The 15,881-nt window shown below is 42.1% G+C and overlaps 1 protein-coding gene across 2 annotated transcripts in view; it reads right to left on the minus strand.

Moving 5' to 3' along the window:
- Positions 1-459: 459 nt before the first annotated feature.
- Positions 460-15,881, minus strand: part of neur (E3 ubiquitin-protein ligase neur) — a 33,178-nt gene continuing 17,756 nt past the window's right edge. For both annotated transcript variants that reach the window (XM_075684596.1, XM_075684595.1), the window contains exons 8-11: positions 15,090-15,379; positions 10,838-10,957; positions 4,650-4,739; positions 460-2,520 (exon numbers count right to left, since the gene is read on the minus strand). In XM_075684596.1, coding sequence (XP_075540711.1) covers positions 2,342-2,520; positions 4,650-4,739; positions 10,838-10,957; positions 15,090-15,379 — 679 coding nt within the window. In that variant the 3' untranslated portion in view covers positions 460-2,341. The remainder of the gene's footprint in view (positions 2,521-4,649; positions 4,740-10,837; positions 10,958-15,089; positions 15,380-15,881) is intronic.

Here is a 15,881-nt window from a genome sequence, read left to right on the forward strand (position 1 = left end):
AATGGCAGATGAGCGGCTATAGACTTACTGGCCAGAAAATATGTATGTCTTACTGTCCCAAACACACATGCAGAACCGTGTTATTTGTGAACAGGCAGCAAAAAATTTGTGATTTTCACTTGCCGCCATGGCAGCTTGAACTCTAAGTTCTTTAATGTGCATGTCAACCTAGCACATTGGTGTTTCTTCACTGTGCACCCTTCAGAATGTGAGTGGCAAGGTTGGGTATCAAATCAAGACCTCACAACCAGCAGCAAAACACCATATCCACAAAGCCTTATCCACATATCCACAAAGTCTCTGCAAATGTCTCGTTAGAGAGAAAGTTCAATTGAATGTTGTAGCTGTAGAAAGCGAAGGAATACAGATTTCTCACTGAAAATTAGAGAGAGGCAATGGATCTTTACACCAGGTTCTCGTTCTGATGTGCAAATGCCATTGGTTCTAATGAAAGAAGCACCAGATATGACAATATAATGCAAGCTAAATTTAGAACAAAGAAAACAAAACAAAATTATAACAAGGCAGACTATCACTTATTTACTTATGCAGTATAACATTGCTAGCTTGAGTGTGGAGTTATTAAACCAGGCATGGATAAGGTAGCAACACAACAATACTGAAAGCTTAAGTTATACCAATTACAGGTTTCACTTATACTGAAAACTTGAGCAGAGGGTCTTTCTAGAGCCAATGCAAGCAGATGTCTTGTACTATAATCTTGCTCTTTTAAATGAACACTCACATCGTTATGTTTTTAAAAAGGGGAGCAGATCATGAACCGTCATTGATAGGATACAGCAAAGGACACTTCAGTGCCCTCACTTTCTGGAGCTAAAGTGTGCAATCAACATCTAATAAATTATAACCAATTCTTTTCTGTTACGTCACCCTTAATCTACCAAACCAAATATACAGTGCTATTGTATTTCCTATCTTTTTCAAACGCTTTACCGTGCTTGTGAAATTTCATTTTGTAAAATACACCTATACGTTTTTCTTGGCATAATAGAGCAGTGGTGACTGCATGCTCACAAACAACTAAACTTGGCATCCATCATTCCTGCTGAATGCAATGGCCGAGCCTTGAAATGCAAGACCCTTTACTAGACAATTTGAAACACACATAAGTCATGAAGGATGCTGTTTGCAATTAATTTGACATCCTAAAGTGGGAGCGGCCTGCTTCGGGCTAGGAAGCTAGCACGACCATCCATCCATCTCTACTGAAGGGCATTTATATTGGCTCATCCAGTAGCACAGCAGGAGTACAAATAACAGAGTAAAGGAGAGCATAGTAAATTATAGCAGGAAATTCATTAAAAGAACTCATTACTACTTTGAACAACACAATGCTTTAATAAACACGTCCAAACAACGATAGCAACAATTTAATTCGTATCCCCCAACTATATATACTGAAACCACATTGAGTAAAAGCAACCATTAGGCAACTGGCTCCAGTGAGAATTCCAGCTGAAGGTAAAGAGCACTCGGGTTTGTTTTCAAGTGAAACAAGATGAAACTTTACAACACGTCCGAGACAATTTCATGCGCTATTAAGAACTTGCGCCTATTTATATTCAGGGACTTTAGTAATCATTACGAGAGCACACCGTCAAGAAACTATACTATCGTTTGCTTCGAATCATAGCGTGCATACTGTCAGTACTGCCATTCTATGGCTTTGTTCGTGGCTTCAGACGCAACAACCAGAGTGCGAAACTTAAATGGAGCAGCAGCAATTCACGCACTCTTCAGAGGCATTCATTTAGCCACTAATGGTGCCTCTACACAACTTTTCTGATACAGCAAGCAAGAGCAACTTAAGTTTGTCGTCTGCACAACGCACACTCGTTCAAAAATATTTTGTTTTTTCCAGAAGCACACTTCTGTCCACAACAGATATCTCTGACATTTTTACAATGCAGTTCTTCTCAGTAACTTGCAGCAGAGCTGAATATTTGTATTGTTAACACTAAAGGCTGGAACATAGTGGGCACAGAGTGCTCAGAAATGAATGCACGAGTGAATTGCTATTATAGTTGTGTGACAGAAGTGCACTTAGGAAAACTGAAAATTTAGTTACAGTATAATCTAAACATGAGCCCCATGCTGTGCAGGTCTGCTTGTGAAGAACATGCACAGCTATTTCCAAGGCTTTCTTTTTCATTCAGTTTGTCTTCTCGACAGGCTGTAACGCTTGAAAAAGTCTATGAAGAAGAAACACTTAGCCATGCTTCTTCTGAAGCAGCGCATTTGCTTCAGGCCCTCCCCCGCAGCTCACTGTTGGCCAAGTGATATATAGGCAGTCAGGTGACTATCATCAGCTAGCCATCACTCAGGCTTTGTAAATGCGGATGACATTGACTATACGCTGTCGGCAGACGGGGCACTGAGGGTCACGGCTTTGCAGTAGCTTCAGGCCACAGTCGTGGCAGGTGAGCGAGTGGCCACAGTTTATGAGCACACTCTCAATTGAGCTCTCGAAGCATATCCGGCAATCAGTGTCAGGTTCCTCTGCAGAGAAGAAAATGCAAAAGAGGAGACTGGTAAAATACATGGACTCGTGGAATTTTTTGCGAAAAATGTTTGCAGAGAAAAGGCAAAAGCAACTTCACGCTTCAACCTTCAAAAGAGAACACCGCCTTTCACAATTAGCAAGGTTCACTCATTGTGATAGCAATTATATGGACACTCCAGGTTAATTTTTGCCGATGCATTGGGGATATATTTAGGTACAGGTAAACGTTGACAAAATGCAATTGGTAAAGTCGGCAATTTGCATTGTTATATTAAAATTCAATCTCTTATACAACTAAGTACAGTTGCCGATGAATTTTTCTTACATGGAAGGGGCTGCAAAATTTTCCGAATCATCGGCCAATTGGACAAATACAAGTTTGAGTGAAAAAAAAATTATAATTTTGTTGAACTTGAGAGTCTGAGATGAAAGGTATGGCTTTATACCGTGTTGACAATATCTTAACATCAGCAGTATGAAGCGAAGCCAGCCACATTTTTGCATCCACTCCGTGCCCGTGGCTGACAGTGGGACGACACTATCATGAAAAGTGCCAGCAGCGGGGTGCAAATGCTTTATCTGCCTTTTGCTTCAACGCACCTCTGAAACTCGAGATTACGCAACCTCCAGCACTAAATGCGTGGGAAGACAGTGCATGATGCCACGCCATCTCAGCTTGCCTAGTCTTTGCACATGTGGCAGACTACCTCTATAACAGGGTTTATGAGCTGCGTATGCATGCAGACATGACCGGGCCAGAGTGATGCATGTTCAGCTGCCCCCCACTTTAATAGGGCAACTCAGTTGGACTCCATAATAAATTCTTGGACTGTGGAGCAAACGTCCCTGCAGTTGAATCAGAGTAGAAGCCTCAAATAAGAGAGTACAAGTGAAATGCTAAACCTTGTTATTGCTGTCAATGCTTTGCGCTTTGGGCAAAGCTGCCACTTTTCCTCCTTTAATATAAATGGGAAATGTATGCAAATAAGCTTTAGCAGGCAAGCCATGCTAAGCTGGTAATCTGACTGGGTTAGCTTCATATCTTAACACAGACAAAATTGTCAAGCAAGGAATGTTAACGAGGCATAGATAGCCAAAACATTTTAGGCAAAACATATAGCCAAAACCAGTATTTAGGCTGCTGTTTGCATTTACCAGTGCCACAAAGAAATGGTGCCACTACCCACGTCACCACAATCTGCAGCTGTTTTAAGAACATATGTACAGTAGAACTGTGTTGATACAATCCCATTTCTTATGATTTCCCGGCACGAATGTTTGCGATTGAGAACTAATTAAAATGACCTAATACATTTATGCAACATTTTTCACCAGTTTTTCACGTTCCCGGAAAACAAGATTTTTCGGCACCAATGCTCAGTACATGGCTAAACTGCAACCATGATATGTTTGTCAACAATGTCAACAAGAAAAGACGTGAGGTAAGCGCGACCAGAAGCAGTAGGTGCCCACTACGGCAGCTTCCCTGCAGCACTTGGCGCTGATGTCACATGAAAGTGTGGGCACGCACTCAGTTTTCCCTTCCGCGGTACCAGCACACTTCCTCGCAAGTCGTTGCACGTCGTAGTCACAGATGTCACTGCCAACCCGATATCGATAATCATCTTCACCTATCTGTTTCACAGTGCGTGTGGCGCAGTGCCACTGGAAGCGTAATGCATGCCTTTATAGGGCATGCCCACGCGTGTGTCAATGTGCAAGCAGTAGTATATAGATGCGTCGTGGCAAGCAAGCTAGCTCTAAAACAAACCATGCAATGAAAAGTGAGACCAGGGAGGCGCAAGAAAAAAATTCGGTGTATTCCCACATAGTGGCAGCACATGCCATGAAAGAAACGGTTAGGAAATTGGCGCGCTATTTAAATGCGCAGATGGTGCTGTAAATATACGGCATTGACCAGTTTGGACTTGTTTAAGGTGCTGTATATGTAAGTCACTGACCCTGAAAGGGTTAAATATATTGTTGTCAATATCAGCATTTAATGAATATTGAACATATAAGAAAGCTATTTTCCTGTCGAACAAAACTTCCTTATAATGAGGTTCAACAACAGCACGGCATTATGGCTAGAATACCAGAAGCAATATTATTCAGTCGTCCTCACCAATGGAAGGTGTCGTTTTTGTGGTGCTTTTCTCTACCTTGGGCTCCGGGCTTTGCTCACTCTCGGCCACAGGCAGTCCCCGCTTGCTCCCTGCACGTTTGTCAAGTTCCTGTAATATTTTCTACACACACATGAAAAACGCACAAAACTAAAGAAGCACCGGATGCGAGCCACTTCTTCAGCAAGCGGACTCCCAGAAATTTACTAACGCGACACTTTACCAACTCGCATTGCAAAGACGCAAGTCCTCCACGAAATCAACATCACAGATTGGTCAGCACCTTCACTACATTGCAGCATATCTTTGCTTTCACATGTGGCCATTCAGAAGTGGCCTAACAGAAGGTGGATTTGGGAGCTTTAATGTACAGTCGTACTTCAATAGAATGAACATGAGCATAACAAAGTAAATTTAAATATATTTTTGAAAAGTATGGTCTCTTGTGCAAGTTTGGGGCTGCATATTAGGTCTAGGAGAGTGTTATGAAATAGCCTGTATTGCTGCTTTTATAGATTACAATGGGTTATAGATGTTGACCTACATTTATTGTAAATAAATGCCAAGTCGGAAATGTCACATCAGTACTTCCATGCCATGGATGATGTAGGTTCGTCTGCGCATTTCTGTGATGAGCTCAACGCATCAATGATACCTTTCATTCTCTTACAGTTTTCACTTTCTTGTCGGCAATTGAGCTCCAACTTTCACATGAGCCCTACACCTCATACTTTAAGGATCTCCTGGCTCTGTGACATTGTGCAAACAGGGGTACGGCAGAAGCCGAATGTGTTTACATCTGCTAACAGAACTGACTGTCATATTCAATGCCTTAGTTGTACGAAATCCAGCTACTGTCCAAGACGTTACATCCACAAGCCAGCACCTAGATGAGTGGAACTCTCCATCTTCACCAAGACAGCAACAATCCTCGCATTACCTCTCACTTTGATTTATGTGCTCTTATCCGCACCATAAGCTGCAAAAAAATTTAACGCGCAAGAATTGAGGTGTTCTCCTGCTGCTTGCATCCCACTCCTAACCTTCGGCTTGTGCTACATCATAATATTTGGGGTTTAAAATCTTGAAACTGCACAGTGGGCCATAAGCAATGCAATAGTGGGGACTCCAGATTATTTTTGACGACCTGGGGTTCTTTTAGGGAGATGCGCCTCAGAGAAAATGTTTTTTTTTTATTAATAAAGCTAACTGGATGAAATTTATGCAGAATATAGTGTTTCCTAGTGTGTAAATATTGAATATCAGCATATCGAATAGTGAGTGTTCGAATAATTTGATTCGCAAATAGAATATCAACTGTTTGATTTCTCGAACGTTCAATATATTTGGTGTAGAGATCCTCACAGTGTCACACGTCGCGTGCGCAGTACAGCCCCGTGTGCTCGATGCCGCCCAAGCGAGCGTTTCACTTCATTTTTGCTGCGAAAGGACTGCCAAGTGAGCCGCTGATGAGTCACCCCGGCTGATGCACTAGCGGACTTTGTCACTGTGAATGCTCCCCGATGTCTGCCCGATGGAGGATTGCACATGCAGTGCACGAACACCACAATACGCAGAACGGTACTGCCTTAGCCGAGGCCATCTCCGTCGGTACAAGGTTCAACCGGGTAGGCAGGACTGATTGGAATGATAGTGCAACACAGGTGGAGGGAACAGCAACATTAGCAGCGTGTATCTCATAAAGCAAAGATTGGGTCGATTAACCACCAACAGGCACACAGTTCATGTTGGATCAGTTGCTTGCAGTTCATTACCATCTCGGCCAGTGGCAGATTGTCATCACGGCCAAACTCACAGCGGGCACTCACAACAGCATGGTGCACTGTCCTGTAGTTGCTTTTCACTGTCTGCGTCCCTGGTGCTGTTTTATAATTACGGCCACACTGCCTAGCTTATTAGTCCTCACTGGCACTGCTTCATGGGACATACATTTGCAGCAGCCGCAAGACACTCGGAAAACTGACAAAACGCCTCGCAAACAGGGGCACATTCAGGTGCCTACTTTTGGGGGGTGGTGGTTCCTTAATGTGGTTGGGGAAGAAAGAGATTGCGATAGTAACCAGAAGTCTGTAACCATGATTTCTATGAAACCATGTAACCATGAGAAGTCTGGTCATGATTTGTTCTCAGTTGCATCCCTTAGTGCATTTCTTATCAACATCTTGCAGACAACCATGTCAGCAGTTTGAAAACAATTTGCTGATGCCAGTGGGCATGGTCAAACCTTGTAACAGCACTAAAAACTAAATATTGTAAGGAGAAAGAAAAGGGAAGTGCAAATCTCACTTCAACCTCTTCACTGCCCAAAAAAATATGTAGGCAAGAAAAACAGAAACATTGTCAACATATAATTTAAAATGACTTCGGAAGTGCAGAAAAGAAAAAAAAATTGTGAGAAAATTTTCATTTTTAAATGGTACAAATGAGTGTCCACAAATGTAGACATTAGTTGGGAGCATGGTAAAAATAAAAGGAACAATTTTACCCTTGCAGGCACAAGAAAACACTACATTTCATGCACCAAACTTTCGACTTTGCCATCTTTGTTCCTGCATCTCATTCCACTTCCAATTTTACAAAATACAAAATTCTGGGAAGTGGTAAAAAACAATTTTCTCGTGTCACTGTCAGGTGGCTAGGCTGGTCTGGCCTCTGGAGCTGTCGGTCTGCTTTCGTACCTTCATTCCCTGGCACCATTTCGATTTGGGTTAGACCTGGTTAATGTTTTGACTACATCCTGCTTGAAAGACAGGAGAGACTGCACCTCTTTTTGTTGTAGGTGCAAAGCTGTTGGATCACGACAGTTGATAGACGTACGAGGTTTTATGGCAAAAGGGCCAGACATGGCCAAAGAGCACCATACACGTTATGATGGGTATTCAATTATTCATTTATGAAATGGAGAAATGTGCTTGGAATGGTGGATGTAAATAGGCCTAAAATCAGTTGCTGTAAATTTCACAAAATATAAGAGTATTAAAATAATGACCATGACCAGAGGTGTGAACTATGAACACAAATGTTTTGTTATGCAGGGATGACGTAATGAAACATGTAGGTGAATGTAGCACTATTGCCTCATCAACGCCTTTGGGTGCAGGGGCCTGAGACACGTGCTACACTTGATGTAATGAACGCAGCAGCAGCAGCAGCCTCTAGTGAGAGGCCACACTACGTAACTCTTAGACTGATAACGTGCAGTGTAAGAATGTAATCTAAAACAATTTAAAACGTATTTGGTGTTGAATAATGGGATTGTGCCAAGAGACTGTACTGGATGTAATGAGGTACGCTGTTGATATGCTAAAGGAAAGTGCTTTTTCCTCTCAATTTCCGTTTCCCGACATTCCACAAGGACGTGGATGACGGTCAGTCTTTCACCACATCTACCACATGTACGAGGTTCAACACCAGTCAGCAAGAAGTTGCGTGTACCATATGAGTGCCTTATTCTTATTTCACAGAACAGGTCATTGATTTCACGTGATCTTATTATTGGTAGGGAAGTGCTTAAGAGTGGCTCAATTAAATGAAGTTTATTTGAGGTTTGGGCGTCCTACAAGCATTGCCAATAGTCTCTTAATTTTTTCAGAATGAAAGATTGCAAATCTATGGCAGAGACAGCTATGGAAGAGTTGAAATCTTTTGTGGCTGTGGATGTGGCGATTTCGTCGGCAAGTATGTTACCCTCGACGCCTCTATGTCCGGGCACCCAGCATATTATGACATGTGGATTGCATGCATAAACAGCGCACAAGAATGTATAAAGATAAATAAATACAGGATTTTTTGTGGCCTCTCTAAAGCCTTGACAATGCCTAGAGAGCCGGCGAATATAATAGTCTTTTCTAGTTTTAATTGTTTGATGCGTTTCACAGCTTATAGTAGTGCACAGGCTTCAGCCGTAAATATACTTGTTTACGCATGCAGAATGTCAGACTCTGAGAAGGAAAGATTGACTGCTGCATAAGACATGCCAGCTTGTGACTTTGATGTATTGGTGTAAAACTCCGGGCAGCAGTACTTTGACCGAAGCTCAAGGAAGTTCATTCAAACGTGCATCTCAAGAGCACGCTTACTGACTTCAACAAATGACATGTCACATTCCACAAGCTGCCACTACCACGGCAGTGACAGCTTCGCTGGAAGCATTAGATGGTGTTCTAGAAGTGGGACACACATTTCTTCATTGAAATTCCGGAAACAAAGTGAGACAGGTTCCCTAGGGAGGCTGTGGGCCAATTATTAAAAAGTATGGCACAGGACACATCGTTTACAGTTGTGTAACAAGGATGTTCAGGATTCGAGTTTGCTTTTAGATATGTGAAGCTGGAATATGACCTCTGTAGACGAAGTGACCCCTTGTTTGATTCTACATAGAGGCTTTCTACAGGGCTTGTCCTGAAAGCACTAGTTGCAAAGCGGATGCCTAGATAGTGCACAGGGTCTAGGATTTTTAGCACCCTTTGCATCGCAGAATGACGGACTATAGCACTATAGTCAAGGCAAGAGTGGACAAGGCTCTTGTACAAGTTCAGGAGGCATTTTCAATCACTACCTGATGTTGTGCATGGCAGAACTTTTAAGAGGTTCATCGTCTTGAGACATTTCGCTTTTAGATATTTAAGTTGGGGGATGAAGGTAAGCATAAAGCCTAGATTTATTCCCAGCAATTTGTGTTCACTGCTCACAAATAGTTCCTCTCGACTGATCGAGAGATTTGGCATTGGTGTCACGCCTCTTTTGTTTGAAAAGAGTATACACATACTCTTTTGGGCGTTTATATTAAACCAGACAATTTGTATAATGCAGGCTGCACCTGTCATTCGCAGATACTTATGTTACATGGTTTGAAACCTATCTGCCCATCATCGACATGGTGCGTGGAATGACTGTATACAGGGCCGTAGACTGGTGGCCTGTTGGTGCATCATGTAGTGTTGCTGAGCAGAATTTTTTTTTACATTTAATGTGAAAAAAATTACAAGTTCGAAATGTCATGTCAGTACTCGTTTAACTCCTTTCATGCCATGGATGATCTGGGTTGGCAATTCCTAATTTTTCTTTTGTTTTCTTGTATGGTGCAGTTAATGTTCACTTGCAATGAGTTGAATGCAACTTTGTAAATACTAAGTGCTTCAAATGTTGTCTACATTGTTATTTGTGAATGATTCTGCAGTAATGAATTTGGCCAATTTTGGTAAGATTTCAGGATAACAGCATGACCAGGAAGGGGTTAAGTTGCACTGCAAGAGAGCAGCCTTGAAGGCAGTGATGACTAGAATGATAGAAGAAAAAAAGAATTTAAGAAAACCAAATTATTTCTGGAGCATTGCTTTGTGCCTACTAAATAATATGCAAAACATGCACTTTTCCTGCACAACTTGCGTGACCTAACCAAAATGGCCGAGCTTGCAAGGTGTCAATAGTATGTGGGCTGGTGACATCATTCCTGCCTCCCTTCATTGCCTGCACTGTTCAAGCTTGTAAACGCATGTTTCAGGTTAAATTGTGCTACTAGTGAGAACATAGCTACATATCTCTTAAGTCAACTTAGGTTTATGAGAAATCCTGCTAACGGAATTTTGCATATTGTGCACGGGCTACAAAAAAATCATAGACCTTGTGCACCATTTAGACATCTACTTTGCGACTGGTGCTTTCAGGACAAGCGCTCTAGAAAGCCTCCATGTAGAATCAAAGTTATCGAATGCAGCTATATTTGCAAAGGTTATATGTACAGATGTTCTCTTTCACCCTATTTCCGAAGCAGTGTAATCGGTAAGAGTTGTGTACTCGAACAGGTTTATGCACAAAAAACAGCAAGCCTGGTATCTACACGTGGTAGCATTTCTTTCTCATCCTTCATTTTGTACCTTCCTGTGGTTACAACATATTATATTTTCTCAAACTCAAAAATACTGGCTTAAAGCAACGTTCTGTGCGTTTGCTTTGTGCTTTGACATGCAACAGAGGCTACTTTTTATTCACAGAGAGTGCAGGCCACAAGCTCTGTCCTTTTCTTTTCCTACTTGTTCTCCTTTACACTGCAAACAACCAAATTAAACAAATTGCGCACACATATGTAGATGATAAGCATGCAGGGTAGTTTTTTTCGTACAGAATGAAAATTTTTGGAAAGATGAAAACAGAAAAGGTAAATACTTACCAACAAGCCTGAGCTTTGTTACCCGGCCTGCAATGTCAAAAAACGGATAGAACTGCTGTGTGCCATCCACATACATTATTGTTTTGAATGACCCATTGTTTTGCGAGTACTGAACCTTTCCTGCAAGTATAAAGAAAAAATTGAAGTGGACATTAGGCACCAAGTTGTGCAGAATAGCATGCACACTTTTTCAAAAAGCTACATACAAGCAACTTCAGTGGTTCTGCAAACAGCGTGGAAAATGAATACCGAAACCAAATTGGGATTTGTGTGGCATACCAGCCACGAGCACAGTAATGTGCCAGAACTTGGTGTGTGGGAAATTCAATATTCTGAAGATGAATAGTCTGTGCATTCGATTTGTATGCAATGTGAGAATTCACTACTTATTTTTTAACACCAATTTTCATTTGAATATAAGAGATAACTCTACAGAAGAAAGTCAGGTGCAAGAGTGGACTATTCCGAATTATTTTGCTGCAGGGGAGCTGCAGCTGCTCAGCAAACATACAAGGAAGCTAACTCCTCGATTTCGTAATTTAGTAAGGATGTCTTGCCATTAGGCAGCTTGCAGATTTGTTTTCTCTACTTAGGCAAAGCAATTTATCATCTGAACAATGCTATTGCCTTAGCATTCCTTTAGAATGATGTGCTGCACTGTAATATTACTCTGCTCTTTCACAAGCAATCTGATGTTGTGCTGTTCCTATGTTTCGATATTGTCAGTGACATGGTGTGCCAGATACAAGCATCTTCTAGTCGTTTCACATTTGCAAGCTACTCAGTTGCCCAGTTTAATGGTAAACGGCATTACTTTATTTGCATTATTCTAACGCGCCACCAATTGTAACGTGCAGCTATATTACCGCCCAAATATTAAAAAAAGTTACTTGGTGCCGATTCTACTGTGCACATCAAGTAATGAAACCCAAGTTAACACGTAACATGGTGAAACAAGATTATGGAACATACAAAAGCACACCGGCATGCACATAGCTGAAGCGTAGCGACTAGTTGCTATCGTAGTCTCACAGCATCTACTTTTCACTGTCTACTGACCACAGAAAGTCATCCTCAGTTCCATTTAATGCATTATAAATGCCACACTTTTTGAAGGCTTGAGCACGACTGTCTGCAGCAGATCATTCCACGCACCATGGACCCACCTTGCGATGTCTCCTGGCATCGCTTTCTTCAAATGATCCGTTCGACAGCAGTGTGGCTAGCTACCTTGCATTGAGCTTTTTTTTTGAGTAAGAATCGGTTCCTTCCTGGATTTTGAGTAGAATTAGTTACGAATGTAACGCGCATGCAAACTTGAACGCAACTTTTATTAAAAAAGAAGTGCAAGTTAGAATCGTGCAAATACGGTACATGTATCAATACAATCAAACCTCGATATAACATGAATATACTGAATCATTTTATATACAGTAACAAAGTAAATATAAAATTTGGTTGGTCATGCTTTATTTTAGTGCAGTGTTCTCAACATCAAAATGAGGGATTCCACATGGCATCGGTTATAGAGAAGCAAATCTTTGTTACCATGCGTTTTAAGATATACATATTCTGGCAGAAAAAATTTGCAAAAATGTCATATACCATCACTGACCGATTTTTCAGGCACCTGATTTCGCTGACCTGCATGTTTTTTTCTGACTTGCGGCACCACCGATGTATAACAATTTCGAACGCAGCACGGTGTTTTGGGCATGAACTACACGCACAATGCAGCAAACCTGATTGATGGCCAAGAACAAAGTTCCGCCATGTAAATTGGCAGGAAACCTCAACAGACTTTTGTGGCAGTGTTTGATATAGGAGCAGTACAGCCTTGCACATTAATTAAATTTCTAAGGGGGATGTTAGAACAACTCATTAAAACAATAATTAGGCATATTCAGGTCTTATATATGCGGCATCGACTGCTGTGTCAACAGAACTGTGCAGCCAGGCTGCAATGGAGAGTACGGTAAGAAAATTTAGAATATTTGGCCAAATTACAATATCCTTCATGTTCAAATGTAATGCAACGTGCATTCCTCAATACAGTCGAATCTTGTTAATTTGAATATGCTTAACTCCATCTTTCAGTTTATTCCAACTGACGCTGTGGTCCTGTCAAAGTTATGTGTATTCTAATGGGCGAAAATGCCCGATAATTTGAATGCACAAGCATTTGTGATGGATAATTCAAACCTACTGCGCTCTGACAATGCTCTCAGCAGCGTGTCGAATCATGCGGCAGTGCCTCTGACCAGCAGTCCGCCGACTCTGCCAAAGAGGAACAGCTTAGGAGAGACCCTCAACACCGCACATGAAGAAAAAAAAATAGTGTATATTTGTGTGCAGGCATGTGTAGGTGCGTATATAACCAACTATTTCTGTTAGTGACAGGTGTCCTTTACAGTTAACGACAGATTTTCCGGACCCCCAATTTTTCGCACATGCCCTATAATTCGGACACCTTTGCAGCACCACCATGTACTTACACCACTCAATCAATGTATAAAAATGTAAGAAATTTTGGCCGCAAGAAACCTTTGCCATCCGATTTTCCTGACTGGTTGCCATGATTACAGCTCCAAAACGGCATTAACCAAAGCCATCACCGCCGTCATTTTGATTATCTCGCCGCCTCGAGCCAGCGCTCTTGCATGCAGATCTGATGGCAGCTATAGCAATGACAGCGGCAATACTAGGTCTAGCTATTTCGACATTCGCTACCAAATTTCTTGCTGTTCGGTTCCGTGTGTTTCATTGAAACAATTCTCCGCTATTATTAATGGTGCAGACTCCACCTTTGTAGCCTTCGCCAATGGCTTTGGAGCGCAGAAAGCATGGCACGCTGCATAATGCTGGTTCCTGAAAGTCAGCTTCGCCCCAATACAGCAGTGTTGAGCAGTGAAGCATACCAAAAGTTAAAAGAGGCAATTGTCACGGGAGATGGTATGTTTACTTTAAAGGGACCCTAAAGGCAAATACTAAGTCGACGTGGACTGTTTAAATACCATTCCTGAACCTTGCAACATTGTTTCGTGCCAAGAAGAGACTTGGTTTACAAGGAAATTGTATCTGAAGGGTCTGAATACCTTTTTCGAAATTCGAGTCTCCCGCCACCCAACCGAGGGAGCAGTGACATTGCATACGCCCTCACCGCCCTTTGCTGCCGTCGGTGAGTAAACGGCGCCCGACAGACAACGACATCACACCACGACAGAGCGGCGGATTCGCCGCTGCAGCTGCTTTTTGCTCAAGTGGCATAGACCGTTCGTGCATCCCACGAGATCCCATGGAAGTTGAATTCTCTGCTACTCGCAGTTTGTGCAAGTTTCTCGAGACAAAAAAACCAGTGCGGCACTTCGCGATCAGGAAAGTATTGAAACGTGAAAGCGTGGGTGGTGTAGAGTCGAACGAAAACGAAACCTTTCGACTGCCCGGGTCATTGTAAACGGAAACTTCAATGAGCTCTTTTTTCTATACATAAAATGGAACTGGACAAGTAGCATTTATTTCATATTATAATACAATATGAGGATGTTTTGAGCAATGAGTAGTTGAGTACTAGTGACAGATTTTAGCTCAGGAGTGCTTTCATTATCAGGCAAGTGCTTGAATGTCCCAGGGGAGTCATGTCCTGCATTCACTGTGATTTCTAGATTATTAAGGCTCTGTTCACGATAATATTGATACCTTAGAGATTCTCAAGCACTAAGCCATTACTTCAGTTTGATTTAGTATCTGCCTTTAGTGTCCATTTAATTACACACGCATGCGTGCACCTGCCGTCTCCTATCCCAGTACGAGCACCGATACACCTAATAAGTGTAGTGGCAGGCTTCAGGGCTATTTTGGACGTGTCTGTGGCGATTTGGGCCCTTGGGGGCAGTAAAAGGCACTCCTTTATTTTTTGGGACCGTCCAATCTTTCGGATGTTTTCGCAGCCCCTAGGGAGTCTGGAAAATCGGACGTTGACTGTAATTTGCAAATACTTCCCACTCAAGTGTTAGCTGAGTACACATGTGCTACTGCAGGTAAATCCTTCATTCAATTAGCTTCCTGTATTGCGAACAAATTTCAAGGCCCCTTCGAGTTCGAATTATCGAGATTTGTCTGTACTGGCTGACTTAAAATTTACCAATATTACAGGGGCATGTTACATCACTGGAGGTGATGTTGTACTGGCATGGGAATTCCCACAAGAACGCTAAACAATGCAGTATTCAAAAATTGCCAAAGTTACACAAACCATCGTCCCCTGTGACAAAGGTGAGTTCATCGTTGAGTAAGCAGGGAATGTCTTTCTGGAAGACCCAGTACTCTGGTCGATCCAAAAGAGCATCCAGGTCGCTGGGGAGTTCAGAGGCAGCTTGCGCAAGGGTTGCCGGATCACATGTCGTCAGGCCAAAAGCCAGAGAACCAGACAGCGCTGGGTCTACGCCGACCACCTTGACCATAAGCCTCTCGTTTGGACAGAGCGTGCGTGAAGCAAACACAAACGCGTGCTGCTCGCTGAGGTCACAACGTTCTGCCAACAGTCTGTAAAGCAAAATATAGACGAACTGTTAGAGCAATCCTTAAGTCACCAACTGAACAATGAGCAATTCTGTACACAAGCCCCTGATAAGCTCAGCTGCATATGGTTACGTGGTTGTGCAGCCAGGACCTTTGGTACAAGGCTAATTAATCTTAGCTTGCTGATTAATGTTAGGATTGAACCTTGGGTGTGTATTACCTGATGACTTTGCTGCAACTTCAAACTACATCAGCTGATGCTAAAGAGTTCACACTCTTTAGCATCAGCTAAGAGACTAAGTAGACAATTTTGCACTAGGCAAAAATGGAAGAAAAAGAAGCAGAGCCTGGCCCTAACTGATAAAGGACTACAGTCACCGACGGATTTTTCAGACCGAAAATTCATACTTGATGAATATTCCGGACTTCATAAATGCATTGTCAGGGTTCTTATAAAGCTAATGCATTTTCACAACAGATTTTTCGGATAAATTTAGGACCCAAGGTTTAGTTTTCCAGATTAAAT

This window comes from Dermacentor variabilis, chromosome 3 (assembly GCF_050947875.1).
Source record: "Dermacentor variabilis isolate Ectoservices chromosome 3, ASM5094787v1, whole genome shotgun sequence".
Taxonomy (NCBI): Eukaryota; Metazoa; Arthropoda; class Arachnida; order Ixodida; family Ixodidae; genus Dermacentor; species Dermacentor variabilis.